We start from the raw sequence: 21,361 nt of genomic DNA, 5'->3' as shown, positions 1-21,361 counted from the left end.
GTGTTAAATATGGAAATTAAAAAAATGATAGTAATTGAAATAATAAAAATAATAATAATAATAATAATATTCCCCAAAATAATGAATAGATGTTATTTTTGAAAATATTCGATCCAGTAATAAATTATTTTGAAGTTAGTATTATTTTGGTATTTTTTTTTTTTTTTTTTTTTTTGAAGCAATGCTTCCAATGAAATTAAATTCGAAAAAATTGATTTTTTTTTTTTTTTTTTTTTTTTTTTTTTTTAATTTTTTTTTTTTTTTTTTTTTCAAAATTTTTTTTTGATTTTTATTTTTTTATTTTTTTTTTGATACCTTTGTAATTTTATAGATAGTTTTAACCCTCAAAAAATAGTAAAAAAAATAAAAATTAAAAATAAAACCAATTCTTTTTATTTATTTTGTTTTATATAACTTAAAATTTATGTGTAATATTTATATTTTAAATTAAACAAAACACACATATTGTGTGGTGTGGTTAAATAAATAATTAAATTTAAAAAATAATAAGTGAAAAAAATAAACAAATAAATAAAAATAAAACTATAGTTATTTAAAAAAAAAAAAAAAAATAATAAAATAAAAAAAAAAAAAAAAGTAAAAAAACAATTAAAGATTCAATTTTATAGAATAAATTTTTAGTAATAATACATACGATAACCGAAAGATAATATTTAAAAAAAAAAAAAAAAAAAAAAAAAAAAAAAAAAAAAAAAAAAAAATGGATAAATCATATAATTTCAGTAGTTCGAATTTAGCAAATTCAAGTGGACTTCATAATAGCATTAATAGTAATAATGTGAATGGAGTAAATAATATTAATAATAATAATAATAATAATAATAATAATAACAATAATAATAACAATAATAATAATAACGAGAATGTTAATAACCACAACAATGTTAGTAACATTAGCAATACTCACCAACAAGCAAAGAAAAAAGAGAAATATAATAACAACAATAATAAAAACAAACCATTTTTTGGTGAAGAAAGACATAAAGATAATGCAACACCTGATGTTCAAAAAACAAAGATTGCAAAATGGAGAATGAGAGAAAGAGTAGGTTAGTTTTTTAAAATTTTTTTTTTCTTTTTTTTTTTTTTTTTTTCTTTTCTTTTTTTTTTTTTAAATTACTTACACTTTTTTTTTTTTTAAAAAAAAGATGAAAACTGTTAGTGTTGCTTTAGTATTATGTTTAAATATTGGGGTTGATCCACCAGATGTAATTAAAACATTTCCTTGTGCAAGAATGGAATGTTGGTTTGATCCATCTACACAACCACCACAGAAAGCATTAGATTTGATTGGAAAGACATTACAGGCACAATATGAGAAATGGCAATCGAAAGCAAGATATAAGCAAAGTTTGGATCCAACAGTTGAAGAAGTTAAAAAACTTTGTTTATCATTACGTAGAAATGCAAAGGATGAACGTGTATTATTTCATTACAATGGTCATGGTGTTCCTAAACCAACTACCAATGGTGAGATTTGGGTATTCAATAGAAATTTCACTCAATATATTCCCCTATCAATTTATGAATTACAAACTTGGATGGGTACACCATCAATTTATGTTTTCGATTGTTCTGCTGCAGGTTTAATCATTAATTGGTTTAATCAATTTGCTGAACAACGTGATAAAGAATTAGAAAGATTTAGTGGTAATAATCAAAATAATAATCAAAATAATAATCAAAATAGTAATCAAAATAATCAAAATAATACTACAAACTCAACAAATGGAAATACAAATGGAAATAATCAACAAAATAATAATAATTCAAATAATAATTCAAGTAATAATAGTAATACTAATAGTCCAAATATGGGTAGTAGTAATAGTGTAAATAATAATCAAAGTGGTAGTAGTTCATCATCATCACATCAACGTGATTGTATTTTATTGGCGGCATGTAGTGCAAATGAAATTTTACCAATGAATCCAGATTTCCCAGCGGATATGTTTACAGCATGTTTAACAACACCAATTCGAATCGCTTTGAGATGGTTTTGTAGTCATTCAATATTGACTGGTATCACTGCTGATATGCTCGATAAGATACCAGGTAATTTAAGTAGTAGAAGAACCCCATTGGGTGAATTGAATTGGATTTTCACTGCTGTAACCGATACTATTGCATGGAATGTATTACCAAGACATTTGTTTCAAAAGTTATTCCGTCAAGATCTATTGGTGGCATCATTGTTCAGAAACTATCTTTTGGCAGAGAGAATTATGAGATCGGCAAATTGCACTCCCATCTCTTGTCCAAGATTACCACCAACCTATCAGCATGCAATGTGGCAGGCTTGGGATTTGGCTGTTGATTTGGTTATCTCTCAATTACCAACCCTATTGGCTGATCCAAATGCCGAGTTTAAATCATCACCATTTTTCACTGAACAATTGACAGCATTCGAAGTTTGGTTGGAATTTGGTTCCGAACATAAAGATCCACCAGCACAATTACCAATTGTATTACAAGTTTTATTGAGTCAAGCACATCGTTTACGTGCATTGGTATTGTTGGGTAAATTTTTAGATCTTGGACCATGGGCTGTTAATTTGGCCCTTTGTGTTGGTATCTTTCCTTATGTTTTGAAATTGTTACAATCACCAGCTGGAGATTTACGTCATATCTTGGTGTTTATTTGGGCCAAGATTTTGGCGTTGGATAAATCTTGTCAATTGGATTTAGTTAAAGAGAATGGTCATGCCTATTTCATAAGTGTCTTATCATCACCACAAATTCCAGCCGATCAAAGAACAATGTCTGCTTTTGTACTCTCGACAATTTGTAACAACTGTAGACCCGGACAAAATGCATGTCTCATTGGTAACCTCCTACCCATCTGTTTATCACAATTGAATGATCCAGATCCAATGGTACGTAGATGGATGATACTTTGTATGGCAAAAATGTGGGAGAACTTTGAAGAGGCTAAATGGGCTGCAATCAAAGAGAATGCCCATGAGAAATTATGTCTCCTTCTCACAGATGTCTCACCAGAGGTTAGAGCATCGGCTGTCGTTGCATTGGGTGAGTTAATTGGTGGTGCAGAAGGAAGTGAACAAAGAACTAATATCGAATTAAATCTTGCTCTCACCCTTGCCGTCATCACTGCAGATTGTTCACCAATGGTAAGAAAGGAATTGGTTATATCATTATCCAGAATCGTTTCCTCCTATGAGAGTAACTTTGTACAAGTCGCTCAAGAGATTGCACAAGAGGAAAGACTTCGTGCAGTTTTAGAGGCAAAACGTTTAGAGGAATCAAGAAAATCAAAGAAACGTGCATCCGTACCAAAGATATCAGATGCTGATCATTTAAATAACAATAGTGATCTCTATGGTAATGGTTCACAATCATCAGTGTATGGTTGTCTTTGGAAAATCATTCTAAACCTTTGTACAGATCCATTCGATCAAGTTGCTAATCGTGCACAATCCATTGTAAAAAGAATCTCTTCAAAATTCTCTATGGAAGAATTAATGTCACATAATCTAATCAATCGTACAAATTTCAATTTTAATAACCTAAATGGTAGTATGAATGGTTTAAATAGTAGTGGTAGTGGATTCTTAAATAGTAGTAATGGTAATTTAGGTGCTAGTATGAATGGAAGTAATTTAAATAGTAGTAATAATAATTTAGGAGGTAGTAGTGGTGGTGGATTTGGATTAAATAATAGTAATAGTTCAATTAGAAATACATTTGTAAATATATCACGTATAACCAATAGAGATCCAAGATCCCCAACAAAAACAAAATTAGGAAATCAAAGATCACCAATTTTAACTTCATCAACAAATAATGTTGGTACAAATTTAAATGGTAATCAATTAAATTTAAATAATAATAATATAAATAATGGTAATATAAATAATAATAATAATAATAATAGTAGTATAAATAATAATGGTAATAATATAAATAATAATGGTAATGGTAATAATAATAATATAAATAATAATAATGGATTAGGTAATCAGTTGGCAAATACTTTTCAATCATTATCACTTTCAAGTGGATTAGGTGGTAATAAAACAAATAAAATGTCACAATCAATCTCATCAATGAATTCAAGCAGTCAATCATTACAAAACGATTTCTTAATGGTATCAGATTCAATGCCATTTGAAGAGGATGAACTTTATTCAGACTATTATGAATGGAGTTGTAATTACTTCTCCAAACCAATGATGCAATCTACTGGTGAGGATTTCGAATCATTTGAAAGTATTGAAAAGAAATGGAAACGTCAAAGAAATGAAATGATCATTCAAGAGTCTAAAGAGGCCGTTCAAAATATTATACAACAACCACCAAAATCTTTCTCACAAATGACCATTTTCGCCGAGCCAAATGGTCAACCAATCTCTCATTTACAATTTCATCCATTCGATAATATATTGGTGGTTTCCGATGGCTTGGAGAATATTAGTGTTTGGAACTATGATGATGGTCAACGTATCAATACTTTTAACAATTGTAATATGTCAGGCACTCGTATCACAAGTATGAAATTGGTCAATGATTATGATCCGTCAATGATTATCACCGCCGCCGATGATGGTGTCGTTAGAATTTGGAGAGGCTACGAGAGTAATGATACATTGAAAATGGTTTCAAGTTGGAGAGCTTTTCCAGAATTTGCCACCACTGGTAATGATCCAATTGGTCGTCTCGTTTTAGATTGGAAAGGTGATAGTGGTTTGGTTTTGGTCTCTGGTGAAACTCCAGACTCTCCAAAGATTAGAATTTGGGATGTCGAGAGGGAATTAGGTGTGCAAGATATTTTCATTGGTACGGAATCTGTGGTAACTTGTATGGCCAATGAAAAGAGAGGTCCTTTATTCTCTGCGGGTTTCTCTGATGGTTTAGTGAAATTATTCGATCAAAGAATACCTGGAAAATATAGTTGTGTCTCAACATTGACCGAACATAAATCCTACATTGTAAACGTTTCAATGCCAGCAAGTTTAGGTGGTAAAACAGTGGTCTCTGGTAGTAGTACAGGTGAAATCAAATTTTGGCAACATTCTTATGAATGCTCTTCAACCACTATTCACAATAATGATGTCATCTCTTCTTTCTCTGTCCACGAATATGCTCCATTGATTGCTTGTGGCTCTCAAAATCAAAGAATTAAAATTATGAATTTCACTGGTGAAGATGTTTGTACCATTCGTTATCATGATGGCTTTTTAGGTCAAAGAATTGGTCCTGTCTCATGTGTCGCTTTTCATCCTTATAATATTTTAATGGGTGCTGGTGCCACTGATTCAATCATTAGTATTTATAATGGTGATTCAAAATCAAAATCAAATGTTGATTGGTAGAAAATCATACAAATATTTTTATTTAATAACAAAAAAAAAAAAAAAAATAAATATAAAAAAAAAAAAATCATATAATTTATTTATCAATTTATTTAAAAAGAAAAAAAATAAAATAAAATAAAAAAATCTATATTTAAAAAAAAGAAATAACTCTGTCTTTTAATAATTTTTAAACTCAAAGAGGGGAATTTTCTTTAAAATAAAAAATGTTAAGCAAACCACAAGAAATAATTTAAATCAATTTTGGTGGGAAATGAATTAATGTATATTTTTTTTTTTTTTTTCTAAAAACAATAATGACAACAATTTAGAAAAAAAAAAAAAAAAAAAAAAGAAAAATAGTCTGTCTTAAGTTTTTTTTTTTTAAAAAAAAATTTTTATTTATTTTTTATTTATTTTTATTTCCCAAAAAAAAAAAAAGAGTTCATTGTATTAAAAGAAACTATATTTGGAAAAAAAATAAAAAAAATTAGTATTAGTTTTTTTTTTTTTTTTTTTAATTCAGAAAAAAAAAAAGTAGGTTTGGAATGTTCTGTCAGAGTCAAATGTATTATGTAGAATTGTAAAGTTATCTCAACAAATTTATTCTGTAATAATTTTTATCATCATCAAAATATCCAACCACTAAAAATCTTTATAACTAATTAATTAACTTACTTTAAGGTGTGTGGCAAAGTGAAAAAAAAAAAAAAAAAAAAAAAAAAACAAAAAAGATCAAAAAAAATTTGGAAAAAAAAAAAAATTGGAAAAAAAAGTAAAAAATAAAAAATTTTTGTAATAAAAAATAATAACGTTCTTTTTTTTTTTTTTTTTTTTTTTTTTTTTTTTTTTATCATAATTATATTATTCATATGCATATTTATAAATTTATTTTTAAATCCAACTGAAAAAAAATAGTGGTATTTTTATGTTTAGATGTTTTATAGTATTGTTTTCAAAAAAAGAAAAAAAAAAATAAAAAATAAAATAAAAAATAAAAAATAAATAACAAAAATAAAAAAAAAAAACTGTCACCATGAATGAAAATTAAAATAAACGAAACAATTTTCAAATAATTTTTTAAAATAATTTTTTTTGAAACTGAACCCATTTTTTCATCAAATTATTATTGGAACAAATTCAATTAAAAAAAAAAAAAAAAAAAAAAAAAAAAAAAAAAAAATCAAAAATAAATCTTTTTTTTTTTTATTTTTTTTTATTTTTTACCTTTTTTTTAATTAAAAATTTTTTTTTTTTTTTTTTCCTAACAACCTTGTAAACTAATTGTATAATATTCATTAATTTAATTATTTATTTATTTTTGTATATACCCTATTTATTTTTATTTTTTTATTTTTTTTTCTTATAAAATCCAATTTGATAATAAAAAAAAAAAAAAAAAAATTTAATAAAAATTTTTAATTAAAAAAAAACATTTATATATTGCACTGCTCATTATAATTTATCATTAAAAAAAAAATTTTGAATTAAAAAAATATATAATATATATATAATATAAAATGTTAACAACAGAATCACCAACCACAACAACTACCACTACAACAACTACTACTTCATCACCATCATCTGATATCAGAGATAAATTCATATTTGGTAATTTAGAAGTTAAAGGTAATTTCTTCTTTTATTATTTTTTTTTCTTATAAAAAAAAAAAAAAAAAAAAAAAAAAGTTTCTAATAATTAATTTTCTTTTAAATTTTTTTTTTATTTTTTTTATTATTATTTATATAGTCAAAGAAGTTAAAGGATGTCAATTACACTTTTTGAATGTCAAATGTGAATTAGCATTAAAGAAAACTGAAATTAAAACTAAACCATTAGCTAACCATACTTTCTTTGATGTCTTTTCATTGTATGTATAAAACTAAATTAAAATAAATAAATAAATAAATAAAAAGAAAATATTAATATCTTTTTTTTTTTATTTATGTTTTTTTAGCCGTGTTTCAGCAGCAACAAGTGAATTAGAAATTGAAGCATGGAAAAAGAATTTCTTATTTAAAGATAAGATGACAGGTTCTTTAACTATTCCAATTAATGATTTATTACATGCTAATGGTGAAGCTAAATGGTACCCATTATCAAATAAGAAACCAAGAAGTTCAAGAGTAAAGAAAGAGAATATTACCAATAGTAACAATAAAGATAATAATACTGCATCACCAAGTTCACCAGATGAAGCACAAGAAAAAGGTGACGAAGATCAACATCATTCAGCAGATGAAAGCCCAGCCGAAGAAACCTCACCAACTACAGGTAGACCACGTTCAGTTTCTATGCCAGCAAAGAAGGTTAAAGCAGCACCAGAGATTTGTTTAGAGATTAAATTCGTTTTGAATGAACCACCAAAGGAAGTACTCAAAGGTATCGTATTGGATGGTGTATGGAACTCTGAAAACAATTTCGGTAGCTTAATCAATAATCCACATTGGATCAAATGCACTCAATATCTTTTAAGCATCAAAGATGAAATTACACCAATCACATTGAAACTCAGACAACCAGAAGGCACCGATCAAAGATGTTCCTTCTTTGTCATCAACTATGATCCATTCTACAATGGCAGTAAAAAGGTTATATTGGATACCACCAATGATATCAAAAAAGTTAGTAGTTTCAATTCACCAATCCCAGCAACCTCTGTCGATTGTAAGATCGATTTAGAGCCAGGTCAATATTGTATCATCCCATACGCCGAAAGTTTTGCTTTCTCTGGCACTTACAAATTCAATTTAGACTCTGAGAAATTGGATAACTGTGAATTCTATGCACTTCCAAAGAGTCAAGAACAAGCTTGGAATGAAATCACCGTCGATGGTCTTTGGACCACCGCTACCAATGGTGGTGGTGATATCAATATCTTGGGTTGGACAAAGAATCCACAATACTCTTTCACCTTGACAAAGAAATCTAGAGCTTGTGTATTACTCAGTCAAGATGATAATGATAAGAGTGTTGGTTTTTATGTTATCAAACAATTGGATGCTGGTAAACGTGCTATCGAATTCAGAGAACAAGTCGGTAAAACTGAATCCTTCAAATTCTCTTGTTCCACTGGTTGCACTTTAACCCTCGACGAAGGTACATACATTGTCATTCCATCAACTTATGATCATGGTATCGAAGGTGCTTTCCATTTAACACTTTTCACCGATGATAAGAATGCCACCTTCCAACCATTAACAAACGCTTTCCAAGAGGTTGAACAAGTTAAAGGTACTTGGGTTGGTAAATCTGCTGGTGGTTCTCCAAATCAACCAACTTTCTTCAATAATCCACAATTCCATTTGAAAGTACCTGCCTCTGATAAAGATGAAGTCATCGCCGTTCAATTGATTCAAGATTCAACCATTGCCGATGAAGGTATTGGTTTCATTGTTTTATCTCGTGATTCTCATTCTGAACCATTGACTGCTCAAGATTTCCAAAATGAAATGGTTTTCACTAAAACTTCAAATTGGGAAAAGAGAAATGATATCGTTTGTCGTCTTCATGTTAAACCAGAATCACCAAGAGAATTCACTATCATTCCTTCAACTTTTGATCCAAGTGTTAATCGTTCATTCAAACTTCAAGTTTATTCTGATGTTTCAATTTCATTAGATGAAATTGAACAAAAAGATGAATCCTCTGATTCTGAACAAAATGATGATTAAAAAAAAAAAAAATATTAAAAAAAAAAAAAAAATAATATTTATTAAAAACAAAAAAAGAAAAAATAATAAAAAAAAAATAAAATAAAACAAAAAACAAAAAACAAAAAAAACATATAAAAAGAAATAAATAAAAAAATAAAAAAAAATTTAAAAAATAAAATAAAAAGTTAAAAAATAAAACAAAAGGTATTATTATAATTATTTACAAATTGGTAAATAAAAAAAGTATTTTATAAAATAAAATTTCTTTTGGATTTATTACATAGATTTATAAATCCAACACCATAATTAATAGAGCACTATGAGAATATAGTTGCATTTGATTAAAGACATTAAACTATACAATTGTATAAATAATTTAGATTAAGGGGAAACTGAAATGTGGAAATGAAATAATATTATAATTAGGGCAATTACCAAAGTAAAAATTTAGTTGTTGGGGATGATATACTGAAACCAAATCTAATTAAACTCTTTCTCCCAACAACTGAATTTTTACCTTGGTAACTGTCTAAATTAAAATGATGTTTTTCCAAAGACACTTTTTTTTAAATTTAGTGGAATAAATGAATAAAATGAATTAAATCCAAGTTAATAATTACAAAATAAAGACCAAGTGAAGAGAAAATTTATCCACTTCCTGTTGACATCACTTTCCAAAAAATATGGGTTTTGTGGATGGAAATAATAAATAATCCAAATATATTCATATTTTCATAAATCCAGAAATTGTGGGTAAAATAAAATCTAGAATTATTTATTTGTTAGATTCTGTGATGTACCAAAAGATAATGATTAACTGGACAAGAAAAAAACAAATAAAGCTATCAACTATTTGAAATTCTTATTTTTATTTTATAAAATAAATAAAAAACTTTAATAAAAAAAAAAAAATAAATAAAAAATAATAATAATTTCAAATAATAAACAAGTTAAAATATTATTTATTAGTTATTTTTTTCTTTTTAAATAAACTTATTTCACCATCATCAAAATTATTTTCTTTTCTTTTTATATCTTTATCAATTTTCTTAGATTCTATAGTTGTTGGTTTCTTTTCAATTGATTTTGTTGTTGTTGTTGATTTTGATGGTTGTTCTTGTATTTTTGTAATTTCTTTTTTATTTTCAGGTTTTGTTGTTTTAGTTTTATTATTATTATTATTATCATTATTATTATTTTCAAATTTTTCTTTATTATTAACTTCTTTTAATTGTTTTTGTAATTCATTTCTTTCAGTTCTTCTTTCTTTTTGTTTAACACCAAATTCAATTTCATCTAAATGTATTTCAACTATTTTTCTAGCTGTTGAAGCTTCTTTTAAATGTCTAAATACTTCATCATCATCAGTTTTATAAAGTTCCAATTGTTTTTTAATGATTTCTTCAATGCCTTTAATTAAGGATACATCATGTGGTGTAATGAATGAAATGGCTCTACCTGAACGACCAAATCTAGCCGTTCTACCAACACGATGAATATAATCTTTTGAAGAGTTTGATAATTTATAATTGATAACGATTTGAACGTCAGGAATATCTAAACCACGACTTGCAACATCAGTTGCCACCAATACTTTCACTTTTCCAGATTTAAAGGTTTTCAATGCTGCTAATCTACTCTTTTGATCGAGGAATGAATGTAATGAAACCGATGGAATATCCAATTTATTTAACATTCCTTTAACTGCTTCAACTGCATAACAATTATTTACAAATACAATTGCTGATGATCCTTCATGTTTCTTTAAAATGTATACCAAATAACAATCTTTTGTTGGTGCTGGCATATAAATATACTCTTGTTTCAATGTATCAACTGTATCATACTTTGAATTATCTTCAAATATAAATGGTTTATTTAATGCTATACTATCTAATTTTGTTAAATTCTTTGTCATTGTTGCTGAAAATAATAATGTTTGTCTTTTTTCTGGTGGTGGTAAATGTTCTAAAATACTCTTTTTTTTTTTTTTTCAAAAAATTAAAATTAAAATAATAAAATTTATTAATAAAAAATTAACTATTATTATTTATTTATTTATTATTTATTTATTTGAGATTGATATTATTTTATTTTGAAAAAAAAAAAAAAAAAAATTAAACTTACAGCAATTTCTAATTCAAAATCTTCACCTAATAATCTATCAGCTTCATCAAGTACTAAAAACTTACAAAATTTTAATGCAATTTTAAGACCATTATTTAAATGTGATGCTAATCTACCAGGTGTTGCAACAATAATGTGTGGTCTTTTATCCAAGATCAAAGCCTGTGTAACATTATCAATACCACCAATAACAACACTACAATTTACATTCATTGGTGCACCAATTGCATTAAATTGTTCACCAATTTGAACTGCCAATTCTCTTGTTGGTGTAAGAATTACTGCAAAAACACCATAAGGATCTTCTGATAATTGATTTAAAATTGGAATTGCAAATGATGCTGTTTTACCACTACCAGTTTTAGCACTTGCAATAATATCTCTACCCTTTAATATCTCTGGAATTGTATTAGCTTGAATATTAGATGGTGCTTTAAATCCTAATTGTTTACAATTTGCAACTAACCATGTTGTTAATCCTAATTCTTCAAATGTTTTATCACTCATTTTTATTTTTAAAAAACAAAAATAGATTTGTTGTTTTGTTTTTTTATTTGTGTAAATAAATTGAAAAAAAAAAAAGAAGTGAAAAAACTCTCGTTTATCGGTTTTTTTTTATTTTTTTTTTTATTTTTTTTAATTTTTTTTTTTTTTAATTTTTTTTTTATTTTTTCATTTTTGAAATTTTGATCAGATTATTTGTTTGTGTGTTTAAAAACAAAAAAAAAAAAAAAACCAAATTACAAAAAAGGATTAATTTCATAATAAGATATAAAAAAAAAAAAGTTTTTAAAAATATCAAAATAAAAAAAATAAAAAAAAATAAAATGAGTTCAAAAACATTTGGATTCTTATATAGAACAGCAAAATCATCAACAACTTCAAATACAATAAAAAGTAGTTTTAAATTTACGACAGCCACAACAACAACATCAAGCAAGTCAAATATATTTAATACAACCTCTTCATCAAATAATTCCACAACATCATCATCTTCTCCAAATTTTACATTACCAACAACTCAAAACAATAATAAATCAAATGTATCAACAACCTCATCATCAAAATCATTATCAATTAGAAGTAATAATATTAAATCTAATTTCCTTTCATTATTAAATATTCGTAGGTATTTTTTAATATTTTTATTTTTTAAAATTTTAAAAAAAATTATTTAATTTTACTAATTAACAAATAATACTTTATTTATAGCATTATATGGAGATGATGATGGTACATAATTAGCCTTTTTTTTAAATTAAAACAAAAATAAAAATTTAAATTATATAAAATTATCTATAGCCATTTAGTTTTTTTTTTTTAGTTTTTATTTTTAGTTTTATTAATTTTTTATTTAATATTTTCTTTTTTTTTTTAATTACCCAAACAAAAAAAATAAAAATAAAAATAAAAAAAAAAAAGTATTTACAATTTATTTTTGATTAAAAAAAAAAAAAAAGATTAAACAATTTGGAATTGTTTATATAATAATTCTTTAATTAAATAATATTCATCAGAAATTATACCATCAACATTTATAATTGAATTACCTCCATGATCTTCATCTCTCCAAATGTAGACTAAACCACCACAATTTAAAATACCTTGATCAAATTGAACTTGTATACCAGCATTTACCAAAACTTGTTTTAAATCTGATAATTTTATATCACCAATAAATGATTCATCATGTCCATTCGTTGTTGTTGTTGTTGTTGTCATCATAGTGGTATTATTATTATTATTATTATTATTATTATTATTATTATTATTATTATTATTATTATTATTAATTGGAATTGATTGTATTAAATCTAAAACTGGTACATTTGAACCATCTAAAATATCAACTTTACCTTGAATATAAGAAACTTCATAATCCAAAATTTTAGAAGTTTTTAAAGTATTTACTAAAGAATCTTTTAAGAGTAATTCATAAACATTTGTATCAGAAGTTAAATCTAATTGTTCACCGATTGATGGAATGTAAATACCTTTTGTACGAATATTTTCTTTAACATAATTTTCAATACTTTGAGATTGTTGTTCGGATCCACGAATTAATACCAACTTTGTTGGAGCAATTTGTTGAATGATTGCTTTAATTGAACGACCATCGGAGCAGCCTTCATAATCTATTGTTTGAATTTTACAATTGATTGGTAAACGTAATGTTTGAGTTATAATTTTCTTTGGTATTTCTTGTTCTTGAATTTCATCCTCTTCCATTGTTACTTCTTCAACTTTTTTATCTTGATTACGTAGTATTAGGTCATCGTCCTCTTCACCGTATTCACCCCATTTCAAATGTTTCTCAAAGTAGGGAAACATGGTTATCATTGATTGTTTTTTAAATTCACTATCCAATAGATCGAATCTATCATTTTCGAATGGATTCTTCATGTGAACCATAGAGTCATCGATGATGCCTCTTTCTTTTTGTTGTTGTAATTGGAGTAGTTGTTGAAGTTGATCTTGATTGGTAGCATTTAAAAGTTGTTCACGTTCTTCCTCTTCTAATCTTTCACGTTCTTCACGTTCCTCTTGTTCCTTTCTTAATTGTTCTAATCTTTTCTCTTCACGTTGTTTAGCTTGTTCCATTTCATATTGAAGAAGTTCATCACCAGTCAATGGTACACGTGAGCCTTGTACAATTTCAATACACTTCCCTCTACCATTGGGTGTTGAATATTGTTTGATCAATTTGTCAGCCAATGAATCTTTTGGTATTTTTTGAGTGAATAAAATTAAGGTCTTTGGATCTGAACACCATTGTATAAATAACTCTCTTGAGAAACCAGTTTCTAAATCTTGTGAACTTGTTAATATAACCTTATTAGTATCGGGTAATTCTTGTAGTTCCTCTAATGATGATAAGATTTTAATATGTTTAAATGAGAATGGATTCTCTATATTTTGTTCAAACTTTACAGAGGCAGTCGAACTCATAAATTCCAATTGTGATCTTGCAAATTGACAAACGCTAAATGAAAATCTACCTAAAAACACCACACTATATAAAGCCAAACTCTTATTCTTTGACCAATAGTTTTCAATACAAAGTAACAATTCCAACACTCTACCAGCCGTATCAACTGGTATCAAAACATTACCACCATCACGAAGATTTCTATTGATTTGTTCAAATAATGATTGATCACGTGTTATTGTTTTTTTGAATGCTAATGTTTTATCAACACCTTTTGAATCGGTAATTAACAAAGATGGCTTCAAAATATCACTTGTCAATTGTAAACTATCTAAATGTCCTTCATTTCTATGATTATAATCGATAGCGTAAACAATTGAATAAGTACCTTTTGTAATCTTCCAAACTGATGCACCAATTGTGTGTCCTGCCAAATAAGGTGTTATCGATATTCCTTTACCTTTACCAGAGAGTGAATAATGCTGACTAAAACTTAATTCTTTAAATCTATCTTCTCCAAAACAACTATCAATATTATCCAAACTATATTGTTGAAACTCTTCTTGTGACATCTTATTCTCATATAAATCATATAAAAACATTGTACCCATCTTTAATACTGGTGTTGTACCATATATTGTACCTGTTAATCCATATTTACCAACAACATATGGTAACCCACCAATATGTGTCGTATCTGAATGTGATAATAATACTGCATCTATTTTCTTTGCAACCCTTCAAAAAAAAAAAAAAAAAAAAAAAATGTAAATTAAATAAATATTTTATTTTAAATTAATAATAAATATTATAATAAATATTATAATAATCTTTTAATAATCTTATAATAATCTATAATAAAAAGATAAAAATTATATTTTGATTAAATGAAGTACAAACTTTTCCAATGGTTCTAATAATGAAAAGTCTAAATTATAACTTAGACCACAATCTAATAATATACAAAAATCATCAATTTCTAATAAATAACATGGTGGTGATTCATCTTTTGCTCCAGATAATGCTGTAAATTTGATAATTGATGCCATCAAACTAAATAAATAATTTTAAAAATAAAAAAAAAAAAAAAAAATAAAAAGTGAAAAATGAAAATTTGACAATTTTTTAAAAATAAAAAAAAAAAAAACAAAACGCTTGTGGGGCTAAATATGTTTTGTTTTTCCCAGATTTTTTTTTTTTTTTTTTCTGAATATTATTATTATTTGTTTATTTTTATGTTTTTTTATTTATTCTTTTTAATTTATGAATTTGGATTTTCAAAACAGTGGATCTTTTATAGAGTATAAATATCAATATAACAAGTAATGCCAAAGATATAGTTGGAATTACAATGACTACTGGAAGGAACCAAGCTTCTCTTTTATTTTCATTTGAACATGATTCATATGATTTCATATCTACTAATAATGAGAAATCTAAAAATAATAAAAAAAAAAACTATGATTTAGTAAAAAAAAAAAAAAAAAATTTAGAATTTTGTTTTATAATAAATAAACATACCTGGATCAATAATACATTCATTTATACAATGTGGTAAATTTAAAGATATAATTATAGAATTTGAATCATTTTTAATAGTTGTAGATAGAAAAGTTACTTTACCATCTGATACAACTTTATTTATGAATCTACCATTTAATATCTTATTATTCTTTGAAATTTTAATATAATTAAATGATGATAAATTATTATTATTATTATTATTATTATTTGTATCAATTGATATTTCTTTTTCATTACATTCATTATCTTTGTAATTAATTTGTTCAACTGATGATATTAAATCAAGTCTAAGAGTATTTAAATTATTTTGATAAGTATAATTAACTATATTTAAACTAAATTTAATTGAACCTTGATCTAATCTGAAATTTAAATTTGCAAATGTAAATTGTTTACCATCGATTTGTTGAATTTCTTCAATATTTGAAATGATTTCACATTGAGTATTATTCAATTTTTGAGTTAGCTTATATATAAATTTATCATTTGTTTTAATTGATTTCCAATTATCTAATAATTTATATTCAATTATTGGATTTCCATTAAAATCAACTTCAACTAATGATTTAAAATAAATTTTAAATTGAGTATCTTGATTTGATATATCTGTACCTCCTGTATTTTCATTTACTGTTGAATTAGTTGGAAGACCACCACCGCCATTGTCAATTAAAATACTACAATCAAAACCTTTGTATAAAGAATTACATTTACATTCACCAGTTTGGTTATTACAAATACCATGATTTGAACAATTTGAAGGGCATTGCTTATAAGCTTGATAATAATTATAAATTATAGATGCATTTACACCATTTTGTGTAATTATTGCTAATTTAGTTCCACTACCAATAGGTTCTTTACATGTAATAATATTTGTAGAAATCAAAATAATTGGATCACATGGTAAATTACCAATTGTTATTGATAAATTGGTATGTTTATCACCAAAGTTACCTGAAAAACTTGAAACTCCATTTGGTGTTGTTGGAACATCAACCGATGAAATATAATGATATGGTATTGAACAATCTTCACCTAACCATTGATACTCATTACAAATACAATTTCCTAAATATAAATTACAAATACCATTAGCACCATTACAATCATTCATACAATTCTTTTGATTTATCGCACCATCTGTAATATTAATTAAAACTGATTTTGAAAATGAACCAGAATTAATTGTTAACTTTTTAAATTTACTTTCAACTATAGGAATTGCTTGATTTGTAATACAATCTATATGAAAGAAATCTTCAAAATTGATCTTACAATCTATACCTTGAATTTGTACCAATTGTTTAATGTATCCTTTATATGTTGAAAATAAACTACCTTGAATTAAAAATAAATTATTATTATTATCAACTTTTGAAGTAACTGAACTTATAGTAAACAATTTATCTTTAATTGGGAAAAATAATGTTTGATTATTTGGATAAATGAAATGAATTGGAATAAAATCTAATAAAGATAAATCTTCATCAATACTAAGTGTATAACTTTTACCAACTTTATTAGTTTTTGTTAAATTCATAACTTTATCATTATAAAGCCAACTTTTATAATTGAAACCAATATCTTTACCTGATAAAATTATTTCATTATTTTTACCATTTGATTTATCAATTGTAACAACTGGTTCAAATGTTGTACATTCTATTGTTTTATCATAATTTGTGAATTTATTACCAAGAAATCTATCAAACATTGAAAGAACATCTCCATTTAAATAAGTTTCATTATCTTTAAAATAACATGTAAAGCATGAAGGTATTGAACTAAATTAAATTTAAAAAAAAAAAAAACAACAATTTAATATATATATATAAATATATAAATATTTTTTTTTTTAATAATAACAATAACTACCCTTCTAATTCATTATTTCTAACTGATAAATGAGTTTCACACCAAGATTCATCTATTGTTCCAATTATATTATTATTTGGATATATAAAGGTAAAGCCTGAACCAGTAAATTTTGGTAATGTTGAATTTAAAAATATAGTTTCATAAATCATTGTAAGTGAATTAATACCTCTTTTTAAATTTGATGGAACATTATTAAAAGTTGAATTATAAATTGTAAAATATGTATTCTCTGCAAGTAATAATGGAAAATTTCCATCTACATTAAAATTTTCTGTTGGATTTCCTAAAAATAAGGATACAAAAATATTTTTTGTTAAATCTATATACCCACTTGGTTTGGATAATGGACCTTGAACCAATAATCTTTTTACATTTGGACATAGATTAAAATTAAATTCCAATGGTATTGTATTTCTAATTAACATTGAATCAAGTGATGGAATTGTTGAAACATTTTGAACTGAATCTTTTAAAAAATTATCATTAAAATTAAAATCAACAGTTGATAGTATTTCAAAATTTGAAAAATCTGGATAATTTAAAGCATTTACTTTTAAATAAGAAAGTTTATTATTATCAATACTTAAATCGTTTTCCAAATATATAAAACTACCTTCAATTTTAAGATTTGATATTTTTTCTATTAATGAGAATTTCAATATTGTATTTTCTAATTTATTACTTTCAATATTTCTATATATATATTTGTATTAATAAAAAATTATAAAATAAATAAATAAATAAATATATGGAAATAAAGCTATTTTAATTATAGATCTTACAAAAATATAAGAGAAGGAAGTGGTCTTGTTATACCATTTTTAAATGTATCACCAATAACATTAATAATTGTTAAAGAATAATAATCTGTCATTTTATCATATAAAACTTCATCTGAAATATTTATACTTTTAATTGATCTATTTTACATGTTATTAAAAAAAAAAAAAAAAAAATATATACATTTTTTTAATATTTGTTTTCATTTTTTTTTTTTTTTTTTTTTTTAATTTATATTTACAATTGAAAAAGATCTGGTAAACAAAATATATCTAATAAGACCAATTGTTTTTCATTTGATAAAATATTAATTCCCCCTTCTAAAGAAAGCCTAAATTATTAATTTTATTATTAAAAATTAGAACCTTTTTTTTTTAAAAAATAAAAGAAATTAAATTAAATTAAAATTTACTCACTTTTTGATTTTGTTTCCTCCTTCACAATCGATACCGGTTGAGTTACAAAAATCCAGTTTGGAAGGGTCAGATTTATCATTACTGAATACTGCCAATGAATTATATTTAAAAAATAATGAATATAAACATTCATATTGATCCTGTTGTATTTGTGATTTTATTAAATTAATAAATAAAAAAAATAAAATAAATAAAATTTTAATATTCATGATTTATTATATTGTTGCGATGGTTAGGGAAATCTTGAAAAAGAATTGTTTTGATATTTTTTTTTAAAAAAAAAAAAAAAAAAAAATGTGAAATTTTTTTGATTGTTTTATTTTTATAGTTAACGAGTTTAAAAAAAATATTGAATTAATTTAATTATTGTAAAAAAAAAAAAAAAAAAAAAAAAAAAAAAAAAAAAAAAGGGTTCAAAAATAAATTTTTTTTTTTTTCCAGAAAACGTTTGCTTAAAATAAATGGTTTAAGAAATTTCCTCTTGGTTCTTTAACACAAATTCCTAGTGTGCATAAAAGTTTTATAATCAAAAAAAAAAAAAATAAAATACTAATGGGTTTTTAGCTTCTTTTTTTTCATAAATTAATAGAAATTAATTGTCGCTAAGAAATCATATCAAAAAATAAGAGATTAATTAAAAAAAAATAAAAAAATAAAAAAAATAAAAATAACGCGTCATGTGGTAAGGGAAAATTAACAAAACATTAATAAAAAAATATCTGGAGGTTGGAAAAAAAGTTTTATAAAAAAAAAAAATATCTGGTGACTCTAAAAAAGGTTCTATTTTATTTTATTTTTTTATTTTTTTTTTATTTTTTTTTTATAGTTATATAATTTTTGAAACCTAATTGAACCTAAAGGAGTAGTTTTAAGATTTCTCGATTTATTCAAAGACTATATCAACCTTATTATTTCTATTTAAATAAAAATAATAATAAAAAGTTAGAATTGGTAATAAAATAAAGAGTATAAGATTTATGGTAATTGCACGACTTCTATTTAAATTTGTATTTCTAAAATGTTTAACTTGTTCCAATTTATAATCGAAACCAAAAGTTAAATCTTTGTCACCAGATAATAGAATTTGTTGAAATTTGATTTGATTTTGAGTGGTTGGTATTTCGACAAATATTGTTTGAACTGGTGCTTTTCTTGCAGATTTAAAACCAACTTTTGAAAATGAAGAGGTGATATCATTATTTTGAGAGTAACCACCAACATTTTGTAGTCTCTTCATTGAATTAACACTAATATTTGAAGCAGATGGTGGAGTTAATGAAAATGATTCAACATTCTTTAAGTTTCCAATACAATTTGAAGCTAAACATGGTGGTAAATAAACTGTACAAAATATATTTTGAAGTGGTAAATCAATTTTTGGTACTACGAAATTAAATTTACCCTTTCCATTATTATTAAACTTGTGTAGTTTCTTTTGTAAAATTACAACTTCGACTTTAATTGGAGTATTTTGATCAAAACAACCAGGTTTTAAAATTGGTATTAATAATTGTTGATCTGAATCACCAATGGATGGTTTGATTGGTTCACCATCCATAACTGTGGACCAAATTTCATACTCCCATGGCATTTGAATCTTTAGGAATTGTTTTTGTGTATTTTTAATAAGTAATACCATTTGATGAATCATTTTACCACTATAACTAACCGTTGTAACCCAACTCATACTTTCAACCAATGATACCAATACTGCACAATCTTTATTACGTTTAACTTTAAGTGCCAATTTAAATTGTGGTTCTAGGAATTTATAACTTAATAAAATTGGATGATTTGCCATTGATCTAATTTGTGGTGGTAATTCTTTAAGATCGACAACACTTAATCCTTCATTACCAATATCAGAGATTTCAACATTTGTACGTGCTTCAACTCCAAGGAAACCACGTTGTCTTGAGATTTCTTCACCCATACATCTCATTGATGGTATTGATAATTCACCACTTGTATCTTTCATTGAATATTCACTTGTTATTAATAATTTATATGAATTTTCAATACCATAATCTAATTGAATTTGTATAATTCTATTAAATCCAGAAGAAGAAGATGATGATGACGATGGTGAATTTGAATTAACTTTATCTAAAACTTCCCATTTCTTTATTGCAATACCTTGAACATTTATAATGTTAATATTATTTTCAATTTCAACATTAAATAATGATAATGTACCAGCTATAATTTTATAATCAAAATGTGATTTCATTGATAGTAATCCTTCACCAATTGAACATAAATTATTTTGAATTACTGTAACATTTGGTTTGGAAGTTACTTTTGGTGCTAAACTATTACTATTATTAATATTATTATTATTATTATTATTATTATTATTATTATTATTATTATTATTATTATTATTGCTATTATTAACATCAGTACTTTGATTCGATTCATCATTTACAGTCCATTGAGCTTTTAATGATTTTTCATTTGCAAGTTTTACAAAAGCTGTTGTTCTTGATGATGTTGTTGTTGATTGAGAAGTTAATAAATTTAATTTCTCTGAAATTAAACTTGAATTTGATTGATCAATGAATGAATTAAAGATTTTAATATTTGCATCTTTATGTGGTACACTAAAAAATACTGAATTATTTGAACATTGTGGAATTGGTAAATTCATACCAGCTTCTTTTGAGGTTAAATAAGGTGTTGATAATAATAATTTTACATAATATCTACCT

The 21,361-nt window shown here is 24.7% G+C and overlaps 7 protein-coding genes across 7 annotated transcripts in view; 3 read left to right on the top strand and 4 right to left on the bottom strand.

Moving 5' to 3' along the window:
* Positions 1–721: 721 nt before the first annotated feature.
* Positions 722–5,354, top strand: raptor (WD40 repeat-containing protein; the record flags this gene model as incomplete). The annotated part of the gene is made up of 2 exons (XM_641672.1): positions 722–1,066; positions 1,170–5,354. 2 exons carry the CDS (start codon positions 722–724, stop codon positions 5,352–5,354), a joined length of 4,530 nt encoding a protein of 1,509 aa, XP_646764.1.
* Positions 5,355–6,853: 1,499 nt separating this feature from the next.
* cplA (calpain-like cysteine protease) lies at positions 6,854–9,011 on the top strand (the record flags this gene model as incomplete). The annotated part of the gene is made up of 3 exons (XM_641671.1): positions 6,854–6,965; positions 7,087–7,207; positions 7,295–9,011. 3 exons carry the CDS (start codon positions 6,854–6,856, stop codon positions 9,009–9,011), a joined length of 1,950 nt encoding a protein of 649 aa, XP_646763.1.
* A 940-nt stretch (positions 9,012–9,951) lies between these two features.
* ddx49 (DEAD/DEAH box helicase) lies at positions 9,952–11,627 on the bottom strand (the record flags this gene model as incomplete). The annotated part of the gene is made up of 2 exons (XM_641670.1): positions 9,952–10,971; positions 11,121–11,627. 2 exons carry the CDS (start codon positions 11,625–11,627, stop codon positions 9,952–9,954), a joined length of 1,527 nt encoding a protein of 508 aa, XP_646762.1.
* A 320-nt stretch (positions 11,628–11,947) lies between these two features.
* On the top strand, positions 11,948–12,361 carry DDB_G0270394 (hypothetical protein; the record flags this gene model as incomplete). The annotated part of the gene is made up of 2 exons (XM_641669.1): positions 11,948–12,245; positions 12,333–12,361. 2 exons carry the CDS (start codon positions 11,948–11,950, stop codon positions 12,359–12,361), a joined length of 327 nt encoding a protein of 108 aa, XP_646761.1.
* A 220-nt stretch (positions 12,362–12,581) lies between these two features.
* On the bottom strand, positions 12,582–15,098 carry cpsf2 (beta-lactamase domain-containing protein; the record flags this gene model as incomplete). Its single annotated transcript, XM_641668.1, has 2 exons — positions 12,582–14,787; positions 14,950–15,098. 2 exons carry the CDS (start codon positions 15,096–15,098, stop codon positions 12,582–12,584), a joined length of 2,355 nt encoding a protein of 784 aa, XP_646760.1.
* A 184-nt stretch (positions 15,099–15,282) lies between these two features.
* On the bottom strand, positions 15,283–18,440 carry DDB_G0270802 (hypothetical protein; the record flags this gene model as incomplete). The annotated part of the gene is made up of 6 exons (XM_641667.1): positions 15,283–15,485; positions 15,571–17,360; positions 17,452–17,737; positions 17,786–18,147; positions 18,237–18,374; positions 18,418–18,440. 6 exons carry the CDS (start codon positions 18,438–18,440, stop codon positions 15,283–15,285), a joined length of 2,802 nt encoding a protein of 933 aa, XP_646759.1.
* Positions 18,441–19,533: 1,093 nt separating this feature from the next.
* The window catches only part of DDB_G0270390 (hypothetical protein), a gene marked incomplete at both ends in the record, with an annotated part of 2,241 nt that continues 413 nt past the window's right edge, over positions 19,534–21,361 (bottom strand). Inside the window, one exon of the mRNA XM_641666.1 lies at positions 19,534–21,361. This exon is cut by the window's right edge and continues 413 nt beyond it. Within this exon, the coding sequence (XP_646758.1) occupies positions 19,534–21,361 (1,828 nt within the window).

The sequence above is a fragment of the Dictyostelium discoideum genome, assembly GCF_000004695.1.
Source record: "Dictyostelium discoideum AX4 chromosome 1 chromosome, whole genome shotgun sequence".
Lineage (NCBI taxonomy): Eukaryota > Evosea > Eumycetozoa > Dictyosteliales > Dictyosteliaceae > Dictyostelium > Dictyostelium discoideum.
The sequence above is the reverse complement of the archived record's forward strand: the minus strand, read 5'-3'. Positions and strand labels throughout refer to the sequence as shown.